The sequence below is a fragment of the Mycetomoellerius zeteki genome, unplaced genomic scaffold (assembly GCF_001594055.1).
Source record: "Mycetomoellerius zeteki isolate Tzet28-1 unplaced genomic scaffold, Tzet1.0 scaffold20, whole genome shotgun sequence".
Classification (NCBI taxonomy): domain Eukaryota; kingdom Metazoa; phylum Arthropoda; class Insecta; order Hymenoptera; family Formicidae; genus Mycetomoellerius; species Mycetomoellerius zeteki.
This window is the reverse complement of record NW_017256957.1, coordinates 3,194,175-3,219,949: the sequence shown is the minus strand read 5'-3', so window position 1 is coordinate 3,219,949 and position 25,775 is coordinate 3,194,175. Positions and strand designations below refer to the sequence as shown.

The window sequence follows — 25,775 nt, the reverse complement described above, 5'->3', positions numbered from 1 at the left end:
ATAGGACTTTTTTTCTTAGTTTTTTACTCCTCTACACGCTCCCGAAGTTTTGCCATTTAATTTGGAAACACCCTGTATATTGATAAATTAATTACATAAAGCTAATTACTTATATTTTTACATATAATTAGTACATTTTTAAGTAAATTTATATATATATATATATGCATAATTAATATGATTTAAATAAATTCAAATATTCACAAAACAGATCTAATAATGTTAAATAATATAAATATATATATCTTTTTACATAACAGCATAAAATCTAAAGTATATATATTTACAATATATATTACAAATATTTTTCAAACACTATAATGCAATTATTAATAACATTAACACATTTCATGATTATGATATTTGATACTTTTCTCATTAAATTAAGTTAAGAATACAAGATATAAAATAAAGAAAAAGGAATTGTTATGTAGGGGTAACTACATAAAGACAATACGTGAAGAAAAGGTTTATCAATTATCATTAATTAGAAAGCAAAATTGATATTTTCAGATTAAGTTATACTACAATTGTTTAATTGTGAAAATTACATCAGTCTTTGAATTCGTGATATAAAAGCATATTAATTAATATTCATATGTTATAAAGATACAATTATCTTATAGGTTTAATCATCTAATCGGTACTTATCACTTAAAGTTTAATTCTGTTAATAAATTTTAAATTATTTAAAATAATTTAAATGATAATATTGCAATATATGCTGTCCTAACTTTTAATCAGACAGTTGTTCTCTAATTACATGTCATATAATATTTGTTCTTTGTTTTAAAAATCCTCATATATTATTTAAAAATGTAAGATAAAAAAATAAAAACGTTAATTTCAAAAATAAAAATTTTAATCAGTTTTAGAAAAAGCAATTTTCCTCCATTTATGACTTGTTTCGTTTTTTACATGTCCAAATTCAAATCTAATTCTAAGCTCACCGATCTTCGAAATTGGCAAAATATCCGGTATCCATTCTATCAAGAATGGTGTAGGTTCAACTTGATTCGGAGAAGTATTTCCTGAAAATAAACGAAACAAAAGCATATATTACATAAAAATGTCTAATTAATACCATCTTTTCTATTAATGATAAATTTTTTTAATAAATAAATAATTAAGCTCTTAAATCTCTCGACAAATAATTTAGTAAAAAATATAAAATTTAAAAACGAACTCTCAATCTTTAAAATAAAAATAAACAATCAGTTCAAGGCTAATGAGAGTCAAAGCAGATGAAGGTGCCCAATGATTAAATTACAAAACATTAATTACTTTCCATTACACAAAATCTTCTTTATTTTTGAACGTTTTGGCTCTCTTTGGAGTCCTCTTCTCAAGTCCTCTTCCCAACATTGTTGGGAACCTGATAGTGACTTACTTTTGACGGATGGTTCAATAAAAATGAGTTAGGATTTGTAATGTTGCTGAAGAGGACTCCAAAGAGAGCTGAAACGTTCAAAAATAAAAATTTTGTACAATGAAAAGTAATTAATGTTTTGTAATTTAATCATTGGGCATCTTCAACTGCTTTGACTCTCATTACCCTTGAACTGATTGTTTATTTTTATTTTATAATTTAGTAAGTAATTAATCATTCTTTGCATACTAAACTTTCACTTACCCACTTTTAAATATGTTTTCAACTCCAATGGTTTAATCAATGCGTTGTTATTCGTCTTTTTAAAACGATCTATTTCTGTTTCCTCTCGTTTATATAATTCATATGTTCCATCTGCGTTTTGCACAAAACTTCTTGTAATCTCCAAAGGTATATATGGTGTCTCGAAAATACTCTTTACATGCAAGATATTTGTAATCTGCCATGTATATTTAGTGAACGTTCCCAATGGTACTCCATCTTTCCTGACAAACGCCGTCGTTGAATTCGGCAAGCGTTTTTTTTTGCCGCCACATGATATTCGTTCGCGTAAACAGTCAAAAAATATCTGCGGTACATGAAATACTAAGGGATCGGGTTTGCCATCGAACTGGAAATGCATCGTTTGATTTATTCGCTCGGTTATCGAAGCAAGCCACTTGATAAATGGCAAGCTTGTACTGGCCTCGTCTAAATCATCGCAAGTATTTTGATATTTTTTAACAATTTGTGATTTTGTCTTCGATTTTCTTAACTCGATCGAATTTAGATTCAAATTACTGTTATTTATATGTTTCTCATCTCTTTTTCGTTTCGTCGAAATTGTTGGTTGCATTACATTACCTTCAGAATTTAATGTACTTTTATTATTGTAATGTACTATTGCATTGCTGTCAACTATTTTGACACCACTGTTATTTAGGGCAATATTATTGTTGACAAGCTTTGCATTAGTCACATCCAAGATTGTAGTATTGGCATCAAAAACCTTCAATGTACTCGGATCCAATACTTTTATATTACTATCGTTTAATATGTACTGACTATTGTTGAGTACATTATATTTTGTGTCAATTGTCCCTTGATCATCCAATATCTTTATGGTATTTCCTCCTCCCAATTGAACACCATTTTGATCAATTACTTCTAAATTGTGAACCTGCATAATATACAAATAACTTATAACGTTTTTCACTGACAGAATTGGTGCGCACTCAGTGTACATTAAAGCCGTTGTACATTAATAATTTCAATTATTTATTTTTCTTCAAAAATTTGTGAAATAATTAATTTTTAATTCTTTATAAATTAATAAAAAAGTATTATTTAATATAAATGTTTTATGCATCTTACTTGTGATATTATATTGTTATCGTCTAGTAAACTGTGCTCGCATTCCACTTCTATATTTTCAACAATACCATGTGATAAAATCGAAGAATCTAAATTTATAGAATCTAAATCTAATCTATTTCCATCTAAACTTTGTACAGTTAGAGTATCATCACGAAAAATTAATAAATGTGTATCAGTTTCGTCGGTGGTTAAACTATCGAGATCTGAAATTTTATATTATCATTGACAATAAAATAAATTTCTAAATGTATAATATACGCACATGCAATCTTACCAATTCCAACAACTTTATCTTCATTTTGCGGTACTATTGCTAGAGATTTTTCTATACTAGATTGTGTTTGATCCAGATTTATATAATAACTAAACTCTTCAGATAACTTTGGGTCGCTAGCAAAAGCACAAATGCATGCGTAAAAATGCACACATCGCTTTAGTTGGGACGAAGTACCGTCCACTCCTTTATCTCCTCCTATTTTTGTTGTCCCCTATATAAATTATTTAATAAAATATTTTTTCTAATTAAAATATTATTTATACCATATATATATATATATGATACAAATTAAAATAATTAATTTAAAAATTCTATATATTTTATTAACTACTTATAATCTTTCTTCAAATTGTTTTAGAAAAAATTTTTTTATAAAAATTATGTGCATTTACTTACCTTAAATGTAGTACAACTACAGAAGTAACGATGTTCTATTCTATCCTTTAGTTTACTGACAAAGAAAGAAAAGTGCAGATAGCCTAGAGGATGTTTCGGGGAAGCTTTACATTTCACTGCCATTATATTCTTTGAGACTCTTTGTACTAAGGGACCTGAAGTTTCTGTCGCTAACAGCCATATCTCTTGCTTTGTTTCATTATTTACATTTAACGACGATAAAATAGAATTCTTCAAAGTTAATGGTTGTGCTTCCGCATAACATTTTAATGCTGTTTGAATGTGCTGACATATGGACATATTTTCTGAATAACCTTTCTCCTAAAAATAAAATTACAGAGATGCATATGTAAAAATATAATATAAATATAATTACAGAATTTGATCAATATGCAAAATCTTATATAATAACATTTACATGACATTTAAGAACACTGGTATGAAAGCTTCTCTCACAGCTATCAACAAAACACAATGCTGTGGTTTGTGAAATAAGTGTTGTAATATCATTCGAAATAGTGGCATTTATCAATGGTAACTGTACAAAGCCACGGTAATCGGGTCCCTTGTCTTTGACTCGTACAGAAAACACTTGCACTGTTGAACCTGTAATTAGCTTGCATGCTTCTGTAGATAATTTCCGCTTCTCACCAGGTTCCTTGAACACTGCATCACAATATTTGTTCTTACAACAGAGACCACGCGATCCATTGTAAGTTCCACATTTTGGACATTTTCGAACACCACGAAGAGTAGCCTTTCCCAGGTCTGATAAAAGTTTCTTCAAACGTTCTTCATTGGACATAGCTGCTATATATTACAATAATATATATTAAGAAATTCAAATAGAATTTTCTAAGCCATATTTTCTACTGAGTTTACTTATATAAGTTTTTCTACTAACTGTGAGTATTGATTTGTTGATAGAAAAATTATTAAGTTAATAAGAAATTTTAACAAATTATCTGTTAAATATTTAATATCTATTAAATTGCACTTAAGAAATAATTACTTGATTAATTTGAAAATTAATTTTAAAATATGTAAAGATCACTTATTGTATTAATTTTAAAAATTATATCCTTTTTTTATTTACTAATTTGTTCCTTATTCAAACAAACTAGCAATCTCCTAAACAAATTTTTACTCACAAGTAAATATGTCTTTTTCATCGTTTTATTAAAAATACACGCTAAAGAGAACATAATAAAAAATAGATATTTGAACTTAATCATACAAAGCATATAAATCATTATACAAAGCATATTAATATGCTAAATCAATGTAACTACATACAATTCAGCAACAATATTGACACATAAATAAGGAACTCTTGTGCTTAATGAAATTGAAAAAATTTGCAGCTTAAAGATTTTAGAAGAGTGCCTTGGAATGTCTATACAATTTATAGTATTTTAACTGTATGTTAATCAGAAAATTAATTTTTTCTTCGAGATCAACTCAATTATTGTGAAATTATATATAATGAAACTCAGAAAAAAGGAATAAAAGAGGAAGAAAGAAGAGATAATGAGAGATAATAAATATATCTAAAATAATTTTATAGGAAGACGATGAAGAATTACATATTCTTGATATGAATACAGAAATTATATTATCCATTAAGAAAGATATTCTTTATTTTGAAGAAATTATATGATTAAATTAAAGAGTAGTATCTTACGTGATAGAAACAAACTTTTAAAAAGTAGAAATAAAAGCTAAGATGCTGCAAAAAGATGCTGCGTTATTATTTCTCCATTTAGTAGGCTAAGCATATACATGCTGTAACGTAAACATAATTGGAAGAAAAGTTTTTCTCACACGTTACATTGAGTTGCATAATAAAAGATAAAATAAATATGCCGTCATTTTTAGTAGGAGAAAAAGGGCTGCCGAAAATGCATTCCGTGTATCGCGAAGTATGGAGTTACATCTTGTTACAAAAGCAACATTACCGATGTTACTTTCCGATATAAGGATTCCGCAGAAACGATGTAAGGATTGCAGAGCCGTGAAGAAAAAAATACGTCTCTTTTGGTCTCTTTCACAACCGGATTATGTTTCGAATTACTAAATTCACTTTAAGTAGTAAATAAATAAAGCCCATCACGAGAATATTTAGTGCAGAGGGCGTAAAACTCTTGCCATGGTTTTAGTGAAAAGCTAGAGGGTCAATTGTATCGGTTTTCTGTATTCGTATCGCAAATCATCGATCAAACTTTGCACATTCGATTATTACGGTTATTTTGTTAATAATTGCGATTTTAGATCTGTTTATTTTAATAATCGCGCATTTCTTATAAACAAGAATAAAGATAATAATGTAGAGACAAAAAGTATGCCCTAATGAAAAAAATCACGTCACAAAGTTACATAACGAAATCATGTAATTAAAATATGTAAATCTGGAGGTCAATTGTGTATCTCGAAATGACAAAAGTGAGTAAATTCACTAGAATATTCATAATTTAATTGGTCAATAATTAGTGAATTTGCTCACTTTTGTAATTTTCACCTCATTTCAAGATATACAATCGACTCCCAGGTAACGAATTGTTTCATTCCAAATCAATACGTTATCTTTTAAAATCGCATAATTTAAAAAATTACACGATGATTTGTTTTTTTCTTCTATTTCTATCATTTAATTATTTAAAATTCGATAACAATAAAATCATATGATAGATGAAATTATTTCTAATATCATGAGATTTTTTCAAATTACATGATTTAAAAAATTCACGTACTCTGATTTGGAACAATCTGTTATGTGATTTCTTATTTTAATTACATGATTTCGTTATGTAACTTTGTGACGTTTTTTTTTCAATAGGATATATATTTCTTTTTTTTTACAAAAAATATCACAAATCATAATCGAACTTTTCTATTCTCAAATGCGTTTAAACAACCATATTCTTAACATTTTTCTCTGCATTACATACCTATTATTTTATGTTTGTACTAAGTTCGAAAGTGTAATTTTGAAGAGTAAAAAAGTTGTAAAACCACATACAAAAAACTTTATTATATATAAAAAAAACTTATTTTTTTATATATAAAACATATATAAAAAATCTTTATAAATTCATTTTTTCATCATCACGTAGTAATTGATGTATTTTCTAGATAAACTTTTTAAATTTTAATTATATTTTGAAAAGAATCAATTTTTTTTTTTTTACAATTTTGCGAACAGATCTCTGTTCTGCAGCCAATCTAATCATAGGACAAGGCGCTGCTCGCTACCATGTAAAGTCGGCTTTATATTTTCTTGGGAAAGGAAACGTAACGTCAGCCATCTTATGATGTTATCTCTTTTACAGAAGACAGCTTGTGGAAGACAACATGAGGTTTGTTCACCGTAAACTTAATATGTTATTTTAACAAGTATAAACGGTTAAATATATGTAGAGTCGTCGTACGAATGTAGAGTCATATCGCTAAAATCCGACCGCATGTACAAGCACGATTTCGCGATGGGAATTGAAAATATTTCCGTCATATCATTTGCTGTTCGCGGTCTGTGGAGCACATGGGCCTTGTCTTTTATAAAACATTTTTATAAATGCCACTTCCCTCGTTATGTCGATAAATGTCGTTGCGGATAAAATTTTGGGAGAATACATAGTTTTTCTCTCCACAAATGTTTCACCTACAAATGTTTCACGATAAATTCTGTAATGAATATAACCCCACTTTTATCGTTGTAGCTCTTTGAAGCTGCAAAAGAGGCTAGCAGCCTCTGTTATGCGATGCGGCAAGAAGAAGGTCTGGTTGGATCCGAATGAAATTAATGAAATTGCGAATACGAATTCTAGTAAGTTACGTTTTGTCTTGCAGTTTGCATATTTTTTTTTGCAAGTTATAAAAATTTATAAACTAAATGTTGACAAAAGAATTATTTTTTAAATTTATATATATATATTGAGATTTTTTATTTATTACTTTTTAGGACAAAATATTAGAAAACTGATCAAGGATGGTCTTATTATTAAGAAGCCCGTGGCTGTACATTCGAGAGCTCGTGTTCGCAAGAATACCGAAGCTAGACGCAAAGGTCGTCATTGCGGTTTTGGTAAAAGAAAGGGTACGGCGAACGCACGCACGCCCCAAAAGGTACGTGTATTCTAGTAATTAAGCCTGACACACAATTGAAAAGCATAGATAGAGAAAAAAAGAATAATAAATTTGAACTTGTCAGAAACCAGGGTTGGTAAAAAACATGTTTTAAATATGTTTTTAACAGTTTAAAATGTGCTTAATCAATGTTTTTAACATGTTTTAAACATATTTTTCAAATAATACAATTTAAAACATGTTTGAAGCATTAAAAATATGTTTAAAAAGAAACAAAGTTTTATTCTTTAAAAAAAAAGACTACCAACTCTGTCAGAAACCATATATTCTGGTACATATGATTTTTTATAGATTGAAATCTGTTATTTCCTGTTGTTATTACCTGTGCTTTTCAATTGTGCATTAAACTTTATAATGCTACATTGAATGCGTTTCATTTGAGGTTTATGACACTCGCAAAAATTATTTTATCCATGTTTATCAAATTTTAAGGATGAAATGATATTTGCTAGCATTGCGAATACCAAATTGAATACACCTATTGTTTTCTATCTCTTTCTTATTAATAAAAAAATCGTAAACATTTATAAAAAGTATATGATTAGTAAAGAATATAATTATTTACATCACACAGGATCTTTGGATTCAAAGAATGCGAGTCCTTCGTCGCCTTTTAAAGAAATATCGTGAAACAAAGAAGATTGATAGACATCTGTATCACTCGCTATATATGAAAGCTAAAGGTAATGTTTTCAAAAATAAGCGAGTGTTGATGGAATTCATTCACAAGAAGAAGGCAGAGAAGGCCCGTGCTGAAATGTTGTCAGATCAAGCTGAAGCTCGGCGCACAAAGGTCAGGGAAGCTCGTAAACGTCGTGCGGAACGCATTGCATCAAAGAAACAAGAACTGTTGCAATCGTATCAACGTGAGGACGATGCCGCAAAGAAATAAACTGTGCGATGTATCTTAAGTAAAAATTATATAAATAAAATGAAAAAAAATCATCGAAGGGAATTAATTTTCTTTAAGAGTTTGTCCAAAAGAATTAACTCAAATACTTACAAAAATAATTATATAAAAAGAGTAAAATAATTTGGAGATTGGAAAAATTACATTTAAAATATTTTACAAAATGAGATTACAAGTAGATAACAAGCTAACAATCCTAGAAAATATAATGGTCTTTTTAGCTATAAAATTATATTGATTTCATAAATTAAAAATAATGATATAAAAAGAAAAAGAGAGAAAATATAAGTATAAATTCTCTTAAAATAAAATTTTTATTTGTCAATTGTTATTAACTAAAGAGTATGTGATTATGTATTGGAGAAAAATATGACAAAAAAGAGAAATAAGTTGAAAAAGAGGAAAATGAAGTGATTGAGAAGATAATTGAGGTTTTGATAACTAATAATAACAATTTGTAATTAATTTTTTGATACTGTAATAAATTCTTGTATATATACATATATGTATATATATTATATACAGGATGTTTGAAAAGTAATGAAAAATCTTTCGCATAGGGGCAGAATGGACTAAACTGAGAAGAAAGTCCTCTACCATTTTACAATTTTCGCAATAGTTAACAAGATATTAATTACTAAAAATTGTCAAAAATTGGTCTTCAATAATTTTTTACTCAAATACTATTAACTTTACAAAAAAACTAAGAGACAAAAATTGTTTATTAATATCTTGTTAATTATTGCGAAAATTGTAAAATTGTAGAGAACTTTTCTTCTCAGTTTAGTCCATTCTGTCCCAATGCGAAAAATTTTTCATTACTTTCCAAACACCCTGTATATATATTAAGTAGAGATATCATAAAACCAATAATTTACGCGAAATATATACTTTATTCTGACACATGTTAAATACCTCGTAAACTATTGATTTTTTTTATATCTCTACACTAAAACTTTTATATGCAAAATAATTAAAAAGCAGAGGTGAATATTTTCATCATTTTTTTGGAACTTTCATCTAAGGTCTGTTTTTTATTGCTGCACTCCGAATCGGTGCAATAAATTGAAGTGAAACAAACGTATATTTGTTTTACTTCAACTTATTATATTGGCTGCGTTCAGCAGAGAAAGCAGCTTTGCAACTTCTTCAATATGATTGGTTTATACATTTAGATCTGTCAGGAACCAAAAGCAAGAACCAATCGTATTGAAGAATTTTACAACAGTTGCAAAGCTGCTTTCTCTGCTGAACGCAGCCATTGTGTACCAGTTCAGAAAGTGCAGCAGATCACTAGATTAATCTAGAAGAAAAACGACATGACCAAAATACGTCCCTCTCGAAACCGTTCCATTTTTGTGTAAAACATTTTTCTAAAGACTGCGGTCTACTTGATGCTACAAACGCTTCGAAGCGTTTGAGCGACCAATCAGAACAAAGCATTTTATGAATTGATTAATCAAAGAATGCTTCGAAATGTTTGCATCAAGTGGACCGCAGCCACTTGACGCACAAAATTAAAAACAAATATGTTTTTAAAGATGGGATATTAAAATGATCCATCATACATCGTTTTATTCTTCTTCTGTTTTCATCACGCATGCGCGAAAACTCTATTCACAGTCCGGCTTCTTTCTCCTTTGAGACTCTAGTCTATATACATACTACGTCTATGTTTGTGAACATGTGTTTTATCTCGAAATTGCTCGAAATTCACGAGATTCAACTATTCAAGCATTCAACGCGAAAATATTCAATCAGGTTTGAGTTCGACTTCGACCAGTGAAAGTAGTTAAGTAAGAGAAGATTAAATAGTTTTGTGCAATTTATTAAATTATATAGTTTACTAATTTTGCTGCTTGAAGTCCCAAGCTGATCGAGCAAAAGTTATCATGTGGTCTGTTTTCTGTTCCTGCACTAGACTGCACTAGAACTCTTTCTCGCTTTCGTTAACTATCAAACATACATCTATCTCATTTTAAGTTCCAAAAGTGTACACTAGTTCAACCACAGAAAACAGACCTATTGTCAAAACGGATCACTATTTTTTATCTGGTCTGATGCAACAATACGTTGCACAAGATTGAAATCTACAAGCGGATATTTTCAACATCGTGTTTGTTTACGTTTGTTGAAGTGGTCGATGAATAGTGTTTTAAGTCTCTGACAGATGTTGATAAATATTCAACAACGGAGAGAACGATACCTCGGAAAAAGGAAGAATTTAAAGATATACAATCGTTAATTCTAACAACGGAGACGGACAAACATGTCTTTACCAAAATCGAATGAGAAGCCGAATCTCTCGCAAAAAACAAGAGAGGAAATCAAAATGGAACGCGATGCAAAGAAGGCTGCTAAAGCTGCTGCTAAGGCGGCAAAGATTAATAGTGATAAGGCAGACAATGCCAAAAATGTAGCATCAGTCAATTGTAAGATCCCAATGAGAGACGCAAGAACAGATGTAGCAGCAGAAAAAGGTAATAAAGTAGTAGAAACAGGAAATATTAAAGTTAAATGTAAGTCTGCGATATCAGACTGTAAAATCTTAGAAAAAAATACAAAAGCAGATGCAACAGTTGCAACAGTTTCACTACCTACAGACGTCTTGAAGGAAAATGCAATTCAATCTTTGAATGTCCAAAATAGTGCATCCGAAAGTAAAAATGAAGGCAAGAGCAAGGCCGAGCTTCGTGCAGAACGAAGAGCTAAACAGGAGGCCCAGAGAGCTGCCAAGCAGCAACAGTTAGCAAAGAATAATATCAAAAGTGAAGAATCTCTCAAACCACGTGTAGAAACTGTATCCGAATGTCCAGTGAAGAAAAGTATCGTGAACAATGCAATGAGAGAGAATGCGCATACTGTTAATTTATTTAAACACTTATATCAAGAAAGGGAGCGTTCTTTATTCAATATTGCCATAGTAAACTCAAATATACATCCAGCGATAGTTAGACTAGGTGTTCAGTATGCTAATAAAGTTATCGTTGGTAGTAACGCGAGATGTGTCGGGCTTTTAGCTGCTGTCAAACAGGTGATCCAGGATTTCGAGAAGCCGATACATGAAGATTTCATACGTGGTCTCGAGGCAAACTTGAAAGAATCGCTGAAGTATCTTTGCCATTGCAGACCATTGGGCGTCTCGATGCATAATGCTATGCGTCACCTTACGTGGCAGATGACACAGTTTCCTTCTACATTATCGGATGAAAAAGTAAATGATTTTGTAACATTTTGCTCTTGTTATATAATTATATTTTTAATTTAATTATTCTTTTATTTTGTACAAATCTATCTAAATCAAAGACTTTTAAATATATATATGTACAGATAATAAGAAAGGATATAAGAAACAAAGGGAAATTTGAGAGAATTTGTAAAATATGCATGTTCTTTTAATTTAAATCTCTTTTAGTTACTGGCTTAATACTTAATAGTTTATTGATAGTTTATTATATAATAGTTTATTATATAACTAAATAATTTATTTAATATGATGTATTATAGGCAAAAAATAAGCTACAAGGAATAATAGATACTTACATCTCGGAACAAATTCAGCTGGCTGACAAAGCTATATCGTTAACAATACAGAGTAAAATATCGGATGGAAATGTTATTTTAACATATGGCTAGTAAGTATATTTTATGACTTATTTATAAAATATAATCTACGAATTAATTTTCTTTTTGAAAATTTATTATATCTTATTTTAAATATTTTTATTACTTATTTTATTATTTTTTAAAGATTTATTATTTCTAAGATATATAATAATATATTTATATTCCTTATTTCAGTGAATTTTTATAAGAAAAGAACATGTAACAGAATATTGTGTCTGATAATAAAATACATTTCAGTTCATCCTTAATTCACAAGATATTAGTGGAAGCACATGCTGCAGGCAAGCAGTTTCGTGTGGTTGTGGTTGATGGTAGACCATGGCTAGAAGGAAAAGAACAGCTCAGACGTTTGGCGAAACACGGGATTGAGTGTTCATATATATTAATCAATGCTCTCAGTTTCATTATGCCAGAAGTAAGTAATTATGCTTACAGTGAATTGAAAAACTTATTTCCAAAAATTTGTTTAATTCATAAATGTCTTGAAAATAATGTTGTACACATTAGGAAATTATTTAATATTTAAAAAACAATTTTACATATATAAATATATAATTTCTCTTTGTTTTAAATATAGATTTAGGAATAAATATAGAAATATATAAATTCTTCAAATATCTACTTTTAATTTTCTAATTTCTATTTGTGATGCTAAGCTGATCTATTATTTCACTTGTCTAGGTCAGTAAAGTCTTTCTAGGTGCCCACGCGATATTAGCTAACGGAGCAGTAATGTCAAGAGTAGGAACGGCGCAGGTTGCTTTAATGGCAAAAGCTTTTAACGTTCCTGTTTTAGTAGCGTGCGAAACACATAAATCGTCTGAACGAGTACAGACCGACTCTATCGTTCATAATGAATTAGGTAAATAAAGAGGCAAAATAAAATATAATAAATCATAAATATCTCTAGATTGTACTTCATTTGTATGTTTATGTTTTTACATATATGTATTATTTATGTCAATTTTATGTAAATTATATTAATATTGTATTATTAATATATAATTCCGTCTTGTATTAAAAAATTGATATTTTATTTATTACATTTATTACATTTATATTATTATTTTTCAAAAATGATCATAATTTTTATCCAGTGTTATCTAATTTTCTTCTATTTTATGATACTGCTTACTCATTTCGTTCTACTTTGTTTTAGGTAACGCAGATGATCTCGTGAATCATCAATCAAATAGTAGTTCGAAACGGTCTTTACTCTCGAATTGGCGAACGAAGAAATCATTAAACCTTTTGAACATTACTTACGACGTGACACCAGCCGATCTTGTAACGGCTGTCGTCACAGAATTAGCGATTCTGCCATGCACTAGTGTTCCTGTGATTTTACGAATTAAACCTTCTGAGGTGTAAATACGTATACAAACGATCATTAATGTCTTCTGTTTGGAAAGAACAGTTTAAGAGTTTCAATTATGATAAAAATTATGATAAAATTATGATAAAATGTCATTCTGAATTTCTGATGGATAGCTTTGAAGTAATGGTTGTCTGACTGAACATGTATCTGACTAACGTATATACGAGTACCTAATGCAATGTGCCCGCTTGAAACGCAATTAACTCCAAACGGAAAGACATTTAACTATTGTGTACATTTATTCGAAGAAAGATGAAAACAAATGTATGATATCCAAAAACGAAAACGAACGTAAAATACAGAAATTGCCGAATATAATATTTTAATGTAAATACGTACGAATTAGGTTATTTGATAATTTTGCACAAAATAATTTACATTAATCGAATATAACACAAGATTGATATTGATTAATATGTAAAGGGATAAAAGTGATAGTGGTGTAAGTTACTTTTTTAAACTTATCTTGACTTGAGATCATTGGTACAGTCTACTGGAGCAAATATGTTCAAAAACCTTTTATTTTTCGGAGTCATAATTAAGTGACTAACATCATCTCTCTTGATTGCGTTTATATATGATCGTTGAAATAAACTTTTTAAAACTATTGTGTAAAAAAAATAGTAAAAGTTTCACTTAGAGAAAATAACTGATACTAAGTTTTCTAATGACAATTAATATCAATTAGCATTTTACATATCTAACATGTATTATAATTTACTTTTTAATACAGGGTTGATGCAATGCTGTTGATATAAATTGTAAAAAATAAAACATGTTTCTGCTAAGGCCTTAGTTTTTTAAATTGCATGTGTTTTTTTTATGTAATTTTGCAAATTTAAATTTTATATTAATGACACTATCTGCTATTAATGATAATATCGGCAGATTCTACTAACAAATACTGATTCGAATCTAATGAATTTCTTTCTCTAGTTAGTATGCATTTTTTGTATTCTGACAAACTATGTATTCTGAATGCAATTATACTATTTTGTAAGTTCTATACTTTGACAGCAATGCTTATTTATAAAAAAATATATTAAGTGTATCATTGATCTGCACACAATCATATATACTGCATTATATTATATGGTTTTTTCTATCTTATTTAATATCATTGGATAAATAATTTAATCATTTATTATAAAAAGACAACTGTTCATACATCTCTATTGCAGTACCATCACTCCTAATATTCCTATTTTTCATTTAATGTTTCACCATTCGTTCTGGCACTTCTGGCATATATCGTGTTCTTTTAGAATTTGGAGAAAGCATTGAGTGAATTCAGTATCACGACCGCTCACTAAGCGCTCAGTGAGCTCTTGTATCTGTTTGGTCTATATTTTTAGTTCTAACAGAATATGCCAATCAGATGCGAGAGCTCACTGAGTACTCAGTGAGCGGTGTATGGCCTTAAGATGCTAATACGGCTCTCTGATTGATTGGCTGCGGTCAGCAGACTCAACAGTTTTGCAACCGTTTTATGATTGTCTGCTGAGATAGGACCATTCTTCTAGATCTAAAAGTATGATCCAATTAGCGCGAAGGAAACTTACAACAGTTGCAAAACAAACGTTCTGCTGAACGCAGCCAATCATAAAACGGTTGCAAAACTGTTGAGTCTGCTGAACGCAGCCAATGCACCCATTAGAACAAGACTGCAGAATCCAAGAAAGTTCCGTTTCACGCATGATGCGCATGATGTATCATTTTTTCCTTGTTGCTCACCTTTATTATTAAAGAAGGATAAAATGCATTGTGCGAAAACGGAACGTTCCAGAATAAATTTATTAGGGTTAGGCAGTGTTGCCAGTCGTAGGGAATTCTCCCTATCGTAGGGACATTTAACCGCAAAAAGGACGTAGGGAGGATTTGGCTAAATTTCGAAAAATATAGGGATATTTTGATAAATTGGACAAATACAATTTTTGCGTACGGCAACCGACATTAATTGCGTTCGGAAGCGTCGCTCGGATGCCTCCGATGTCTCGGATTCATCATCCTCGTTTAACATTTAGATTGGTCTATATTTTTAGCTCTAACGGAATATACCAATGCTCAGATGCAAGAGCTTACTGAGCGGTTATAGTATTGAATGCATTAGCAGTAGAGACTGTAACCATGTCGGGAGTAAGCTGGTTTTCCAGCTAAGCCATTAATGGTTAGTCGATGAACGTCAAATCGATGTTGATTCAACGTCACATTCAATGGCACTTCAGCTTTAGCATTGAAAATCTTGGCGTGTTCTTTTGAACTTGCACTATTCAGTGCAACCTATGGAACTCGTCCAGTATTGATGTGAACTGAGTGCGCACTGGAGCGCACTAACTTTTCCCAATCAAAAACGCTATAAATAAATAAATTATATACTCATATGCATATTTTTAGTGTTTATTGTTTTGTATTATCGATTGTCCTATGTAGGGTAACTGTAGAGATTTAAAAATTGTTCTGTAGGTAAATGTAGGGACTTTTTATTATTTTGGTAGGGAACTAATTTTTTTATCTCTAGCAACACTGGGGTTAGGTTTGAATAGGGATTGGAATCCTAACCTAACAAATGTCTTGTGATTTCAGTTTATTTACGGTACTATCGAGCATTGAGTACACGTAATTGCCATGAATTAAAAAAAATTCATTAAGTCAAAATTTGAGAAAATAATTATAAATATAAGTATATACATAAATATATATACAATATTTTTTAATAATGAGGTTCACTTATAAAGGCTGGCTCAAAACGTCGTCTATTATAAAACAGAAACAATTTCGGAATATCCTCATGACAAACTTGAATTTAACTTCTACTGATATGGACAAATTTTTTGATACAAACAAATATGCTCTTAGTGTTTTTCATCATCGAATAATAAAAAATTGTTTGATATGTCAGGTAAGATATACAAATATAACTTATTAAATTTATATGATGTAATTAAGAATAATTTTTTTGTTTCTTTAAAAGACAAACAGTACGTGGATTAATAATTAATTTAATTTTTTTTCATAATATAATTCTATTATTAATGAATTTCATTCATAATATAATTAATAGAATCGAGAGATCATTAAAAAGAATTGCTAACTAAAGCTGTACTTAGTTTGAATTTACCCAATTGTAATATAAATATTTATTTATTTTAAAAGAAGCATATCTTTAAAAGTTTTCTTTTCAGAATCTTTATATTTACTTTTTAAAATTTTTAGTTTCTTTTTTGTTTATTTTTTGCAGTCTTTGGAATATAATATTTCTTTCAAAATAAATTTGATCTTTTCTTTTTTTATTTGTAAACAAAATATAATATTTTATTTAATTTTTCAGAAATATAATATTAAAGTGGAATTTAGTGAGAAACTTCACTATTGTCTGAGATTGCATGACTATACATTAGAACATAAAATTAATGTATTAAAAGAATTAGGAGTGCCAGTTATAAGTACATCTTTATTGAATCAGTAAGTTGATTACATATTGATGAAATTATTTTTCTGTGAGAAATGAATATATTTCTTTTAATAACTTTTTAAATTGCAGTACACTCTATCATCTTCGCACAAAATTATCAATGTTCAAAAATAAAGTTAATATTCCAGAACAGCAAAATATCGCCGAGAATATATTTGGTGGTGAAGTTCCTAAAGACATTTCTAAATTGGAATTGAATGATAAATTGACTGTCCAGGAATACTATCAAACATGTCTTTTGTATTGCAAAAATCAGATATTCAATCTGCCATATCTAGACGATAAGATATTATTGCACAGTTACATAAAAATGAAGAGTATAAGAATGATTGCAGAGACATTGAAAGTACTCAGGCTTGATCTCCATTATGATGAAAAAATGGTAAATATAGCTTTTTAGTGTTAAAAATTCCATTGTATGAATTTTTTCTAAATAAATTTTTCTCAACAGTAGTTAAGTTTTGTTTAAAGGAATGAAAGCAAATGCGACTATTCATTTAATTCTTTTTTTTTAGTTTTTGCTTTAAATTATTTCTTTATCTAATCTTAGTTAAGGTCTTAGATATTTTTGAGTTTTTTTTTACTACTTCTATATATAGAAAATATATTTTTTACATAAATTTATTTTTTAAATAGATAAAAAGGAATCCTTCGGTTATCATTGCTTCTGCCGATAACATCAGATTGCTATTGAATAATTCTACAGAAATCTTAGGAATACCAATTGTAACGTTTTTAAGAAAATATCCCTTTATACTTTTACAAGATGCAGTTAACGTTAAACGATTACTGATGTTGTTCGAAAAGTATGAAATACCTAATAAATATTGCCAAGCGAAGTACTGCATGAATATTTTTCTATTAAATCACGAAGACGTCCAAGAACGACTAGAAATGATAAAACAGCACCCGGATCTGAAGATGTGGTATAAGCATCCGCGAATACTGCAAATTATATACCGGATAAACCAAATAAAACGACGCATAGAATACTTTAACATCATGAATTCTTGTAATTGGATCAAGCCACAAATGTTCCTGTCTTCAAACTCATTAATGGACAGGTAAAAGAGTTTATAGATATTTTTGAAAATAATTGAAATATTGAGAATCTCTATGTGTGCGGTTTGATATATTTGATAAATATTACGTATATAATATACATATTATTTTTATTTTATTTATTCTAGATCTTTGCAAACCGGCTTAGTTTCATCCCGAAAAAATTTAAAGCATATATTTATACAGGAATTGGGAGTAGATAAAAGCAATTTGCTAAGGAGGCATGAACATTGGAAAACGGTTTCATTTATTGATATTATGCAAATGTTACAATACTTAAAGACACATTTTACGATAAATGACATATGCTCCAATATACACATCGTACTTTATGAACAGTAACGGCCATATTTACTTAATAGAATTATTATATAAATTAAACAATTTAGAATATTCAAGAGTAGTAATAGTTTAAATTATTTTTAATGTTTCTATTTCTGACTTTTTCAATATTCAAATTTTCTTCTTTTTTTATAAATTTTCTGTTATATACTACAATATTAGAATGGATGACTAATAAAATTTCCTATTTTTTTTTATTCTGCAGATCGATAGTGAAAAAAGTACTGGCTGATTTAAAACGACAATATCAGAATACAGAATACTCGTTTACTAATAGCCAGTATCTCGCATTGTGCCTATACATGTTGGAAAAAAATAGTCATTTCACAGGTAATGGTGTTTGGATGAAACACCATCATGAACAGAGCACAAAGGAGCAATCTTTGGAAAAAAGAAATACTACAAAAAAATTTGATGATAGTACAAGTACTCTAGAAAACATCAATAATAATTTCAATATGAAAGATAACAGTAATATTGATCATTATGATACAGATATAAGGTTGTAGCATTCAGTAACAATATACTTAATGTAAATAGTTGGAACAATAATATACATAATATACATAAACGTTTTTACTTGTACAGAATATTTTACAGCAATTCATGTTACAGAAAACAAAGATTGTATATTTATAACATATGCAACATATGTAAAAATGAAATATAATAATATGAAAAAATATAATATGTTCCAAACGAGACTATGAAATGGAAAATAATGCGAAGAATATATGTTATTAAATCGAGTTCGTTGATTTTTATTTATTACAAATTATCTTTGGATACTATGCGCATAAAATTTGTATTCTATGCTATGAGAATGAGATTATATCAATTTTGTCCCATTCTTCATTTATTACAAATTATTTTTATATAGAAACTGAATATTGCAAGATACAGAAAGCGAGATTATTTCGATTAAGATTCACTGTTTTCTAACGCAAAGGCACTGCGCGTAAGACATATAGTTATTCAAGGCACAAAAAATTGTTTCGAATTATATTACAAATCTGAACATATTTAGTTCAAGTTTCCTTTTTCTTTCTTACTCCCTCTCTCCTCTCCTTTCTTTCCTTTTACTACTTTTCTTTTTCTTTCCCTTATTAGTTGAATTTAAAAAATTCAAAAAATTTATTTTTCTCAAACAGAATAATTTTTAATAGCATAACGTTATAAGAATTATTTTCATTAGGTATGTATGTACAAGAATATCTTTTATATATCCTTATCAACCGAGAGAAAGCATTTTCGAATGCGAACGTAGTATCGATAATTATCGTGAGATGTCACTCAAAGCGATTTGTTTTTTACATAATCTTACCGCGAAATGAATTTAATTCTTCATTTTAGTTTACTTTATATTTTAACTTCATTTCTATCAATTTCTACGCAAATTCGCATTTTCAATCGCATGTCGAGACATAAAGTTATCAGAGAGCGGCGAAAATACAAAAAAATTCTTATATAAATATATATAATATTCCCTCCTCCTTCTGTTAAATAAAATATTTTATGTGTCCTCAGGATATATTTTCTTATATCCTTTTTTCTTCGATATTCTTTCTCTCTCACACATAGATGCTCAATCAACTTATGTCCATTTCTATCGATAGAAATAGATTAACTTTAATCTTAATTTAACTTACTTTTTATCTTTATCTCTATAGTTTTAAAAATTAGAATTATATTCTAGAAGAACTTAATTCTTTTTAATCTTAGAAGAGCTTCTAACTCTTCTTTATTTTTCTTTGTTCTCTCTAGTTCCAATACTTAGAACTAGAAATAGATAATTTAAACCGAGATTAAAGTTAATCTATTTTGATATAGAAGTAGACGTTAGGACGATTGCGATTAAATTCTAACTAATTTAATCAACAATTAATCTGGTTTTATAGTAAAGTTTTTTTACTATATTATAATCTATACTGTTGTCCCTAATCTCCTGATCGTTTTTTCTATATGTGAAACAATAAAAAATTGATCATTCTATCCACTTTAACAAAATATTACAAGTACATTATATTTGTTAAATTAATTGTTGATTAAATTATTTGGAATTTGATGAAAGTCACTCTTCCACGTAAAACGTTACTCGCGATCACTCAAATAACAAAGTACAGAAACATCGCGGCTGTCACAACGTAATCACGTGATCACGTGATCAACGTATTCGAATAATTCGAATATTCGAGCTCAAGATTCTTAAGACTTATTAGGTCTGTCCTTTTTAGTTGAACTTCTTGCACGGTTCAGCTTTTTTCTTTTTCTCTTCAATGTGGAGAAAAAAGGAAAAAAGATGAACCGTGCAAGAACTTTAGCTGAAAAAAAACACCTATTATTATCCATATCCTTATTTCAGTAAAAAAAAAAAATTAAAATGCTGCATCGTTTAAGATCTTATCGATGCTCATTGCTGATGATTTAAATAGCATTTTTTCGTTAAAATTTTTCGGTAAAATTTATTTCTCAACCTTATACTAAAATCGAATTTTGCTTGTTCACCATCGAAAGCCACGTACGATGATGTATAAGTAGCGCCGGTACGAGCCCGGTTGAAATTGCGCGACCTAACAAGACCTAATACTCCTCGCGCTCATCACGAAACGCGGATAGATCGCAAAAGTCGCCTAGAAGAGATCTAGAGTGGAGGAGGCCGCGAGTCAGTTCAGAAAAGGAGGCAGCTGCACGTAGCTCGGCTGGCTTCCGGGCTCGCTCTTTACCATGACCTGATCCTTCATGGCCTGGCGCGCCTGCGGCGAGTGCATGCCGTAGTCCTGCTTCTGATCGTTCTGCGGCGGCGGTTGCTGCTGCTGGCCGTAATCGGCCGTGGACTGGTCGTGCGCGTACTTGTCTGCGAGGCAACCACCGTGCTCGTCCTCGGACATGGAGTTACCCAGGTGGGTGGGCGGCGAGTGCGTCGTCACCATGGTCTGATAGTCGGCACGGGTGAGAGGACCACCGGGTGGCGGCGGGCTACTGCCGCCACCAGGATTCATGTAGTCCTGATGGACTCGCATGGTGTTGCCGGCGGCAGTCGGCGTGGTGAACAACGCGGCGTCGTGCTGCGTCGGCAACATGCTCGCGTACGACGAATACGAGACGCTGCCGTTGTTGCCGAAGCTCGCAGCCGCCGCTGCTGCGGTCGAGTATGGCGAATTCGACGGATTCAGCAGATTCAAGTGCCCCAGGTCGTACGCCGACGAGTACGCCCAGGCATCCGGTGGCGCCGTCGCCGTCGTCGGCGATGCAAACGGATTTAGAGTATTGTTGAGCGACGTAAAGGAGCCTGAAAACATAGGAAACGTGTACCAATAAAGTAGAAAAAATTTACCATCTCAGAAAGGATTTCTAACAATGAAAAAATATTCTCTTGATGTATTTGATCTTATCGTAACCTTTTATATAAAAATAATATTAGCAGTATAAAAATAAAATAATATTAAAATAATATTTTCTATTCTCTCTCTCTCCCCCCTCCTTCAAATTAAATAAGACTGACATACTGTCTTGAGAAATAATAATTAACACATTTTAAATTTAATTTATTACTTAATTTTATATATATATATATTACCCTCCTCTCTCCGATGTGCTTGATCATATTACTCTAAATTTAAGAATTTTTTTTTAAGAATAAATTATTCTTCTTTTTTTCAATAATAAATATGATTGTTCCTATATTGATTCTATTTCATGATAGATCGAAGAGTAATTGGATTCGAAAATCTTTTCTAGTCTATATAAGCTATTTGTAGGAATTTACCCAGCATAAGAGAGTTAATGCTGAGACCGTGGACCGGTTCATACTCACAACGCTCACAAACATCGATCATTTGTTTTTGTTTAACATCTGACAAACAAGGATAAAATGATTCTTAACCCTAACTATACACATTGGGGTCCCAGAAATCACAGTGCAATTTGAGATTTTGTTTGTGTTTCTGAACTTTTCTTTTTCTTTGAACCAATATATATCGAAGCTGCTTAATTCTATCGACTTTTACACATTATGGACTTGTTCCTTAATCAATTCTCCATCAATTGAAAAAAAAAATTGATATATGTTTATTTTTACGGAAGTTATGGTCACAAATGGATGGGCTCCCAGGGACTCGAGTGTGTATATCAAGGGTAGGAAAAAAGAATGAGCTAGGATTAAGTGTTGTGAGCGCGAATCGGACAGCGGCCTTAATATTCATAGAAAGTTTGATTTGTATTTTTAATGCGCCGAATATTCCGGAACAGTAAATCTATAAAATTAATTCATAGTTTATAGTTAAACGCGTTTAATATGGACATAATATAGCTGCTGTCTTCTTTTAAACAATGTCGTTCTACTTTTGTTATTCATTGAAACCAAAAAGGATAGAACGACGTTTGTATCAACTGTGTCTCTTAAAAGTAAGACATCCATAATTATGATAAATTTATAATGCTCGTGTGTTGCATTGAACAAAATACAATTTTGTATGTATATATAAAAATAATATATTTTTTATATTTATGTAGTTGATATATTATACAGAAAAGTAATATATAATGTAAAAATTTAAAATATTTCAAATTTAAATCTCTCTCTATTATTTCTTGCGTATTCCTCTACTCTTTTTCTCTTTAAAAAGATTGTGATACACTTTTAAGAACGTATGGGTCTTACAAAAATGCAATTTTACCTGACAAACCGGGACTGGCGGAACCTGCGGCTATGTAACCGGCGGTCTTGCGAGGTGGTTCTTTCTTTCGCCACTTCGCACGGCGATTCTGAAACCAAACTTGCACGCGAGTCTCTGACAGAGCAAGCTTCAGCGCGAGTTCATCGCGCGCAAAGACATCCGGATAAGGTGCTCGTTCGAAGGCTCTTTCTAATTCTTCCAATTGGTAGGACGTAAAAGTTGTTCTGCGAAGAGATTGAATATAAAAATAGAAAATTTTACATATTTATTATTTTTTTTATTATCCATATTAATTTTAATATATTATAAATGAAAATTATATTGATGTCTTAACAGAGACTTAAGAGATTTTAATAATAAACTAATGAGATATTTAAAAAGGACATATTTAAATATAAAATTGATCGAACAATTGGATGCATGTATACCTCGTCTTTTTCTTCTTGATGTTATTGTTATCAGTCTTCTTCTTTGAGTCCTTCTTGGCTGGCTGCGCTTCGCTACTGACTGCAAAGCAAAGTTAATATTTCGTCTTTGTTAATTATAAAGTTTAGCAAGATTATATATAAGATTAGGAAACTGTAACAAAAAGCTTCGACAACTTCTGTAGAAAGGAAGACAAGCGCATCACGAAGAAAAAAATGACGAAAAGGAAATAGAGAAGATAATCAAGCATGGTTACCTGGCGCGAGTGCGTTGATTGGATCGTCTGGCTTCCTCTTGAGCGCGTTACCGAGTTGCAGACCCTGCTGGAGACTCGTCGAGGTCGGCGTGACGCTGGTAGATGTTGAAGTGGTGACGTCCTGGGTCTGTGGCGGCAACGGCGCATACATGCCGGACAACTCGAGCTCTTTGAGCTCTTTCTGCTGTTGCTGTTGTTGCTGCAGGTGATGCTGATGCTGCGACGCTGCCTGATGATGCGGTGACGGGCTGTTGGAGGAGTCCAGTTTGTGTAGCTGACCGCCACCGGTCGGCATCAGATCGCCGCTTCCATGATGACCTCCGCCTGCCTGTAGGCTCAGCATCACCTGGATACTGTGGGCCCCGGTGGTTCCGCCGCGAGTCCCAAAGTCCGAGAAAATCGGATCGTCCCATGCAGGTGCGCCGTCCATCTTCGATAATTTCTTCCGTAATCTCTTGAATGAGAAACCTTTTTCAAAATTTTTCTTTCTTCAAAGAATCAAACCGAGATTTGCACGCTTCGTAAAATTTCGATGTTTCCTCTATGAAGTATATTTTTCTTGGTCTCAGAGAAACATGTCACTATCGATCCGAAGATAAGATACTGGGAAAGTTTTTCTCAGATGTTGAATTGGATTGATCATCAATTATCTACTGGCTCTTTCTTTTTTCACATTACAGTCTTTATTTTTCTTCTGCGTTCAATTCGCACGGGTATTTAATTTATTAAAAATTCAAATTGTTTTCCAATTCCCAATGAACTCAAGCTTGCAGAACCTCAACTTTCAATTTTCGAATTTTAATTGACTTAGTAACCAACGTACAGCAGGATGTCACAAATCACTTCTGTTATCTTCCGTGAAGGCTTCCTTTCTGGATCTTCTCTATCAATTTTACATCTTCGGAAGTCGAGTGACCGACACGGTTGATTTGAAATTAAATTGAAATTGAGATTCTTTCCACTTCCCGTCGGTAGAAAAAAAAAGGAAGAGGATCGGCGTCGCCGGATTGCCCGATTGCTCGTAATGGAGCGCGCGCTTGGCAATTGCGATCAATTGTTGCCTGGGTTATGATTAATTTTGATTAGTTTTAAGCGGCGTTAACTCGCGCGATGCGCCGGCCGATTATTCGCGGTGGACCTTGGAAGAACTGGACCGAACCGACGACCGACGTCTCCCTCGAAACGAGAGAACGTCCGTCCTCTCTTCTCTCTATCGGGACACTCTCGCCACTACTCTACGTCCCGAGCCTCTGGCTAATCAGCCGCCACTCACACAGGCTTATATTTTCCACGTCACGCCGGCCCAGACCGCCCCCATACCCAGGGCCCCGGCCAATCCAGCTTCATGCGGGTGCGGTGATGCTGCCCCTCATGGTCCAGCGCCATCGTTCTCCTCGCTCCGCTGTCTCAGCGGGTCCCCATGGTCAGTAGGCGACTTGTCCCCCCCTTCTTTATTATCTCTCCCCCTTCCGACCTGCGTGCAAAAAATGTCTCTTGATCTGCTGGTGCGTGGACGGGGGTGGAGATGACACGAGGTACAAACATCCGTGCGAGGGTTACACGCTAGGCGCTCGTGGGAATAGAAATAAGAGAATCGCTCCCGTTTCGTGGGAAGTAAACGTGTTCGTTTTTCATCGTTTTTCGCCTTACCAATACTTTTGTGATTGCGTTTAGAAGTAATACGTAACGTGAGATAAACTCGGAAATTAACAGGAAGAAATATGGAGGAAAGTTCGAGAATCTTTAGAAGGTCTGAACGATTTCGAGTTGAAGAAATTTGCGTTACTACAACTAATCTTTTTTTTTTCCTTTCTTTTGCAGTATACGATAAAACAAACTACGCGTTTAAAAAAATGTAGGTGATTAATAAGCAGAGCATGTAATGCGTATCTTCTTACCTCGATCTCATCGCGAACATCATCCTAACGTGTGTTTATATTCCTCTTCTTCTTTTGCTTATATCATCTTTTTAATCGTTTGAAATTTTTAAGTGCAGCACAGCGATGCGAAGTATTTGTGTAAATTTCCTGTCGATCAGCATTCTGTTATCGAAATCTTTGCAAG

At 31.4% G+C, this 25,775-nt stretch overlaps 5 protein-coding genes across 6 annotated transcripts; 3 read left to right on the top strand and 2 right to left on the bottom strand.

Annotated features, from left to right (window-relative positions):
- Positions 1-861: 861 nt before the first annotated feature.
- Positions 862-5,519, bottom strand: LOC108722250 (uncharacterized protein C2orf42). Its single transcript, XM_018447240.1, has 7 exons — positions 5,378-5,519; positions 3,838-4,229; positions 3,420-3,740; positions 3,021-3,234; positions 2,744-2,949; positions 1,634-2,549; positions 862-1,031 (listed from the first exon to the last, which is right to left on the bottom strand). Exons 2-7 carry the CDS (start codon positions 4,222-4,224, stop codon positions 862-864), a joined length of 2,214 nt encoding a protein of 737 aa, XP_018302742.1. The 5' UTR covers positions 4,225-4,229; positions 5,378-5,519.
- Positions 5,520-6,703: 1,184 nt separating this feature from the next.
- RpL19 (ribosomal protein L19) lies at positions 6,704-8,507 on the top strand. The gene is made up of 4 exons (XM_018447374.1): positions 6,704-6,775; positions 7,136-7,242; positions 7,378-7,541; positions 8,137-8,507. Exons 1-4 carry the CDS (start codon positions 6,771-6,773, stop codon positions 8,452-8,454), a joined length of 594 nt encoding a protein of 197 aa, XP_018302876.1. The 5' UTR covers positions 6,704-6,770; the 3' UTR covers positions 8,455-8,507.
- Positions 8,508-10,483: 1,976 nt separating this feature from the next.
- On the bottom strand, positions 10,484-24,637 carry repo (homeobox domain-containing protein reversed polarity). Of its 2 annotated transcripts, XR_001936606.1 has the most exons (5): positions 23,712-24,637; positions 23,458-23,536; positions 23,030-23,253; positions 20,689-21,642; positions 10,484-10,494 (listed from the first exon to the last, which is right to left on the bottom strand). XR_001936606.1 is itself a non-coding variant. In XM_018447373.1 (4 exons), exons 1-4 carry the CDS (start codon positions 24,139-24,141, stop codon positions 21,017-21,019), a joined length of 1,359 nt encoding a protein of 452 aa, XP_018302875.1. In that variant the 5' UTR covers positions 24,142-24,637; the 3' UTR covers positions 20,290-21,016. The 2 variants fall into 2 exon arrangements, 1 of the variants encoding a protein (XP_018302875.1); XM_018447373.1 differs by lacking the exon at positions 10,484-10,494 and having other exon boundaries at positions 20,290-21,642.
- Positions 10,742-13,784, top strand: eIF2Bdelta (eukaryotic translation initiation factor 2B subunit delta). Its single transcript, XM_018447372.1, has 5 exons — positions 10,742-11,686; positions 11,980-12,107; positions 12,337-12,514; positions 12,781-12,961; positions 13,259-13,784. The coding sequence occupies exons 1-5, from the start codon at positions 10,742-10,744 to the stop codon at positions 13,468-13,470; spliced, it is 1,644 nt and encodes a 547-aa protein (XP_018302874.1). The 3' UTR covers positions 13,471-13,784.
- Positions 16,194-18,970, top strand: mTerf5 (mitochondrial transcription termination factor 5). The gene is made up of 6 exons (XM_018447239.1): positions 16,194-16,376; positions 16,806-16,939; positions 17,019-17,331; positions 17,586-18,013; positions 18,140-18,349; positions 18,559-18,970. Exons 1-6 carry the CDS (start codon positions 16,194-16,196, stop codon positions 18,860-18,862), a joined length of 1,572 nt encoding a protein of 523 aa, XP_018302741.1. The 3' UTR covers positions 18,863-18,970.
- Positions 24,638-25,775: the final 1,138 nt, after the last annotated feature.

Bases quoted from the DNA above. Each gene is read 5' to 3' on its own strand.
- LOC108722250 (XM_018447240.1), bottom strand. From the start codon at position 4,224: ATGTCCAATGAAGAACGTTTGAAGAAACTTTTATCAGACCTGGGAAAG. The intron at 3,741-3,837 runs GTAAATGTTATT...TTTTATTTTTAG, and splicing joins CCAGTGTTCTTAAATGTCAT to GAGAAAGGTTATTCAGAAAA. The intron at 3,235-3,419 runs GTAAGTAAATGC...TAATTTATATAG, and splicing joins GTAGTTGTACTACATTTAAG to GGGACAACAAAAATAGGAGG.
- RpL19 (XM_018447374.1), top strand. The intron at 7,243-7,377 runs GTAAGTTACGTT...ATTACTTTTTAG, and splicing joins AATTGCGAATACGAATTCTA to GACAAAATATTAGAAAACTG. The intron at 7,542-8,136 runs GTACGTGTATTC...TACATCACACAG, and splicing joins ACGCACGCACGCCCCAAAAG to GATCTTTGGATTCAAAGAAT.
- eIF2Bdelta (XM_018447372.1), top strand. From the start codon at position 10,742: ATGTCTTTACCAAAATCGAATGAGAAGCCGAATCTCTCGCAAAAAACA. The intron at 11,687-11,979 runs GTAAATGATTTT...GATGTATTATAG, and splicing joins CTACATTATCGGATGAAAAA to GCAAAAAATAAGCTACAAGG. The intron at 12,108-12,336 runs GTAAGTATATTT...AATACATTTCAG, and splicing joins GTTATTTTAACATATGGCTA to TTCATCCTTAATTCACAAGA.
- mTerf5 (XM_018447239.1), top strand. From the start codon at position 16,194: ATGAGGTTCACTTATAAAGGCTGGCTCAAAACGTCGTCTATTATAAAA. The intron at 16,940-17,018 runs GTAAGTTGATTA...TTTAAATTGCAG, and splicing joins AGTACATCTTTATTGAATCA to TACACTCTATCATCTTCGCA. The intron at 17,332-17,585 runs GTAAATATAGCT...TTTTTTAAATAG, and splicing joins TCCATTATGATGAAAAAATG to ATAAAAAGGAATCCTTCGGT.
- repo (XM_018447373.1), bottom strand. From the start codon at position 24,141: ATGGACGGCGCACCTGCATGGGACGATCCGATTTTCTCGGACTTTGGG. The intron at 23,537-23,711 runs GTAACCATGCTT...TTTGCTTTGCAG, and splicing joins AATCAACGCACTCGCGCCAG to TCAGTAGCGAAGCGCAGCCA. The intron at 23,254-23,457 runs GTATACATGCAT...ATCTCTTCGCAG, and splicing joins ATCAAGAAGAAAAAGACGAG to AACAACTTTTACGTCCTACC.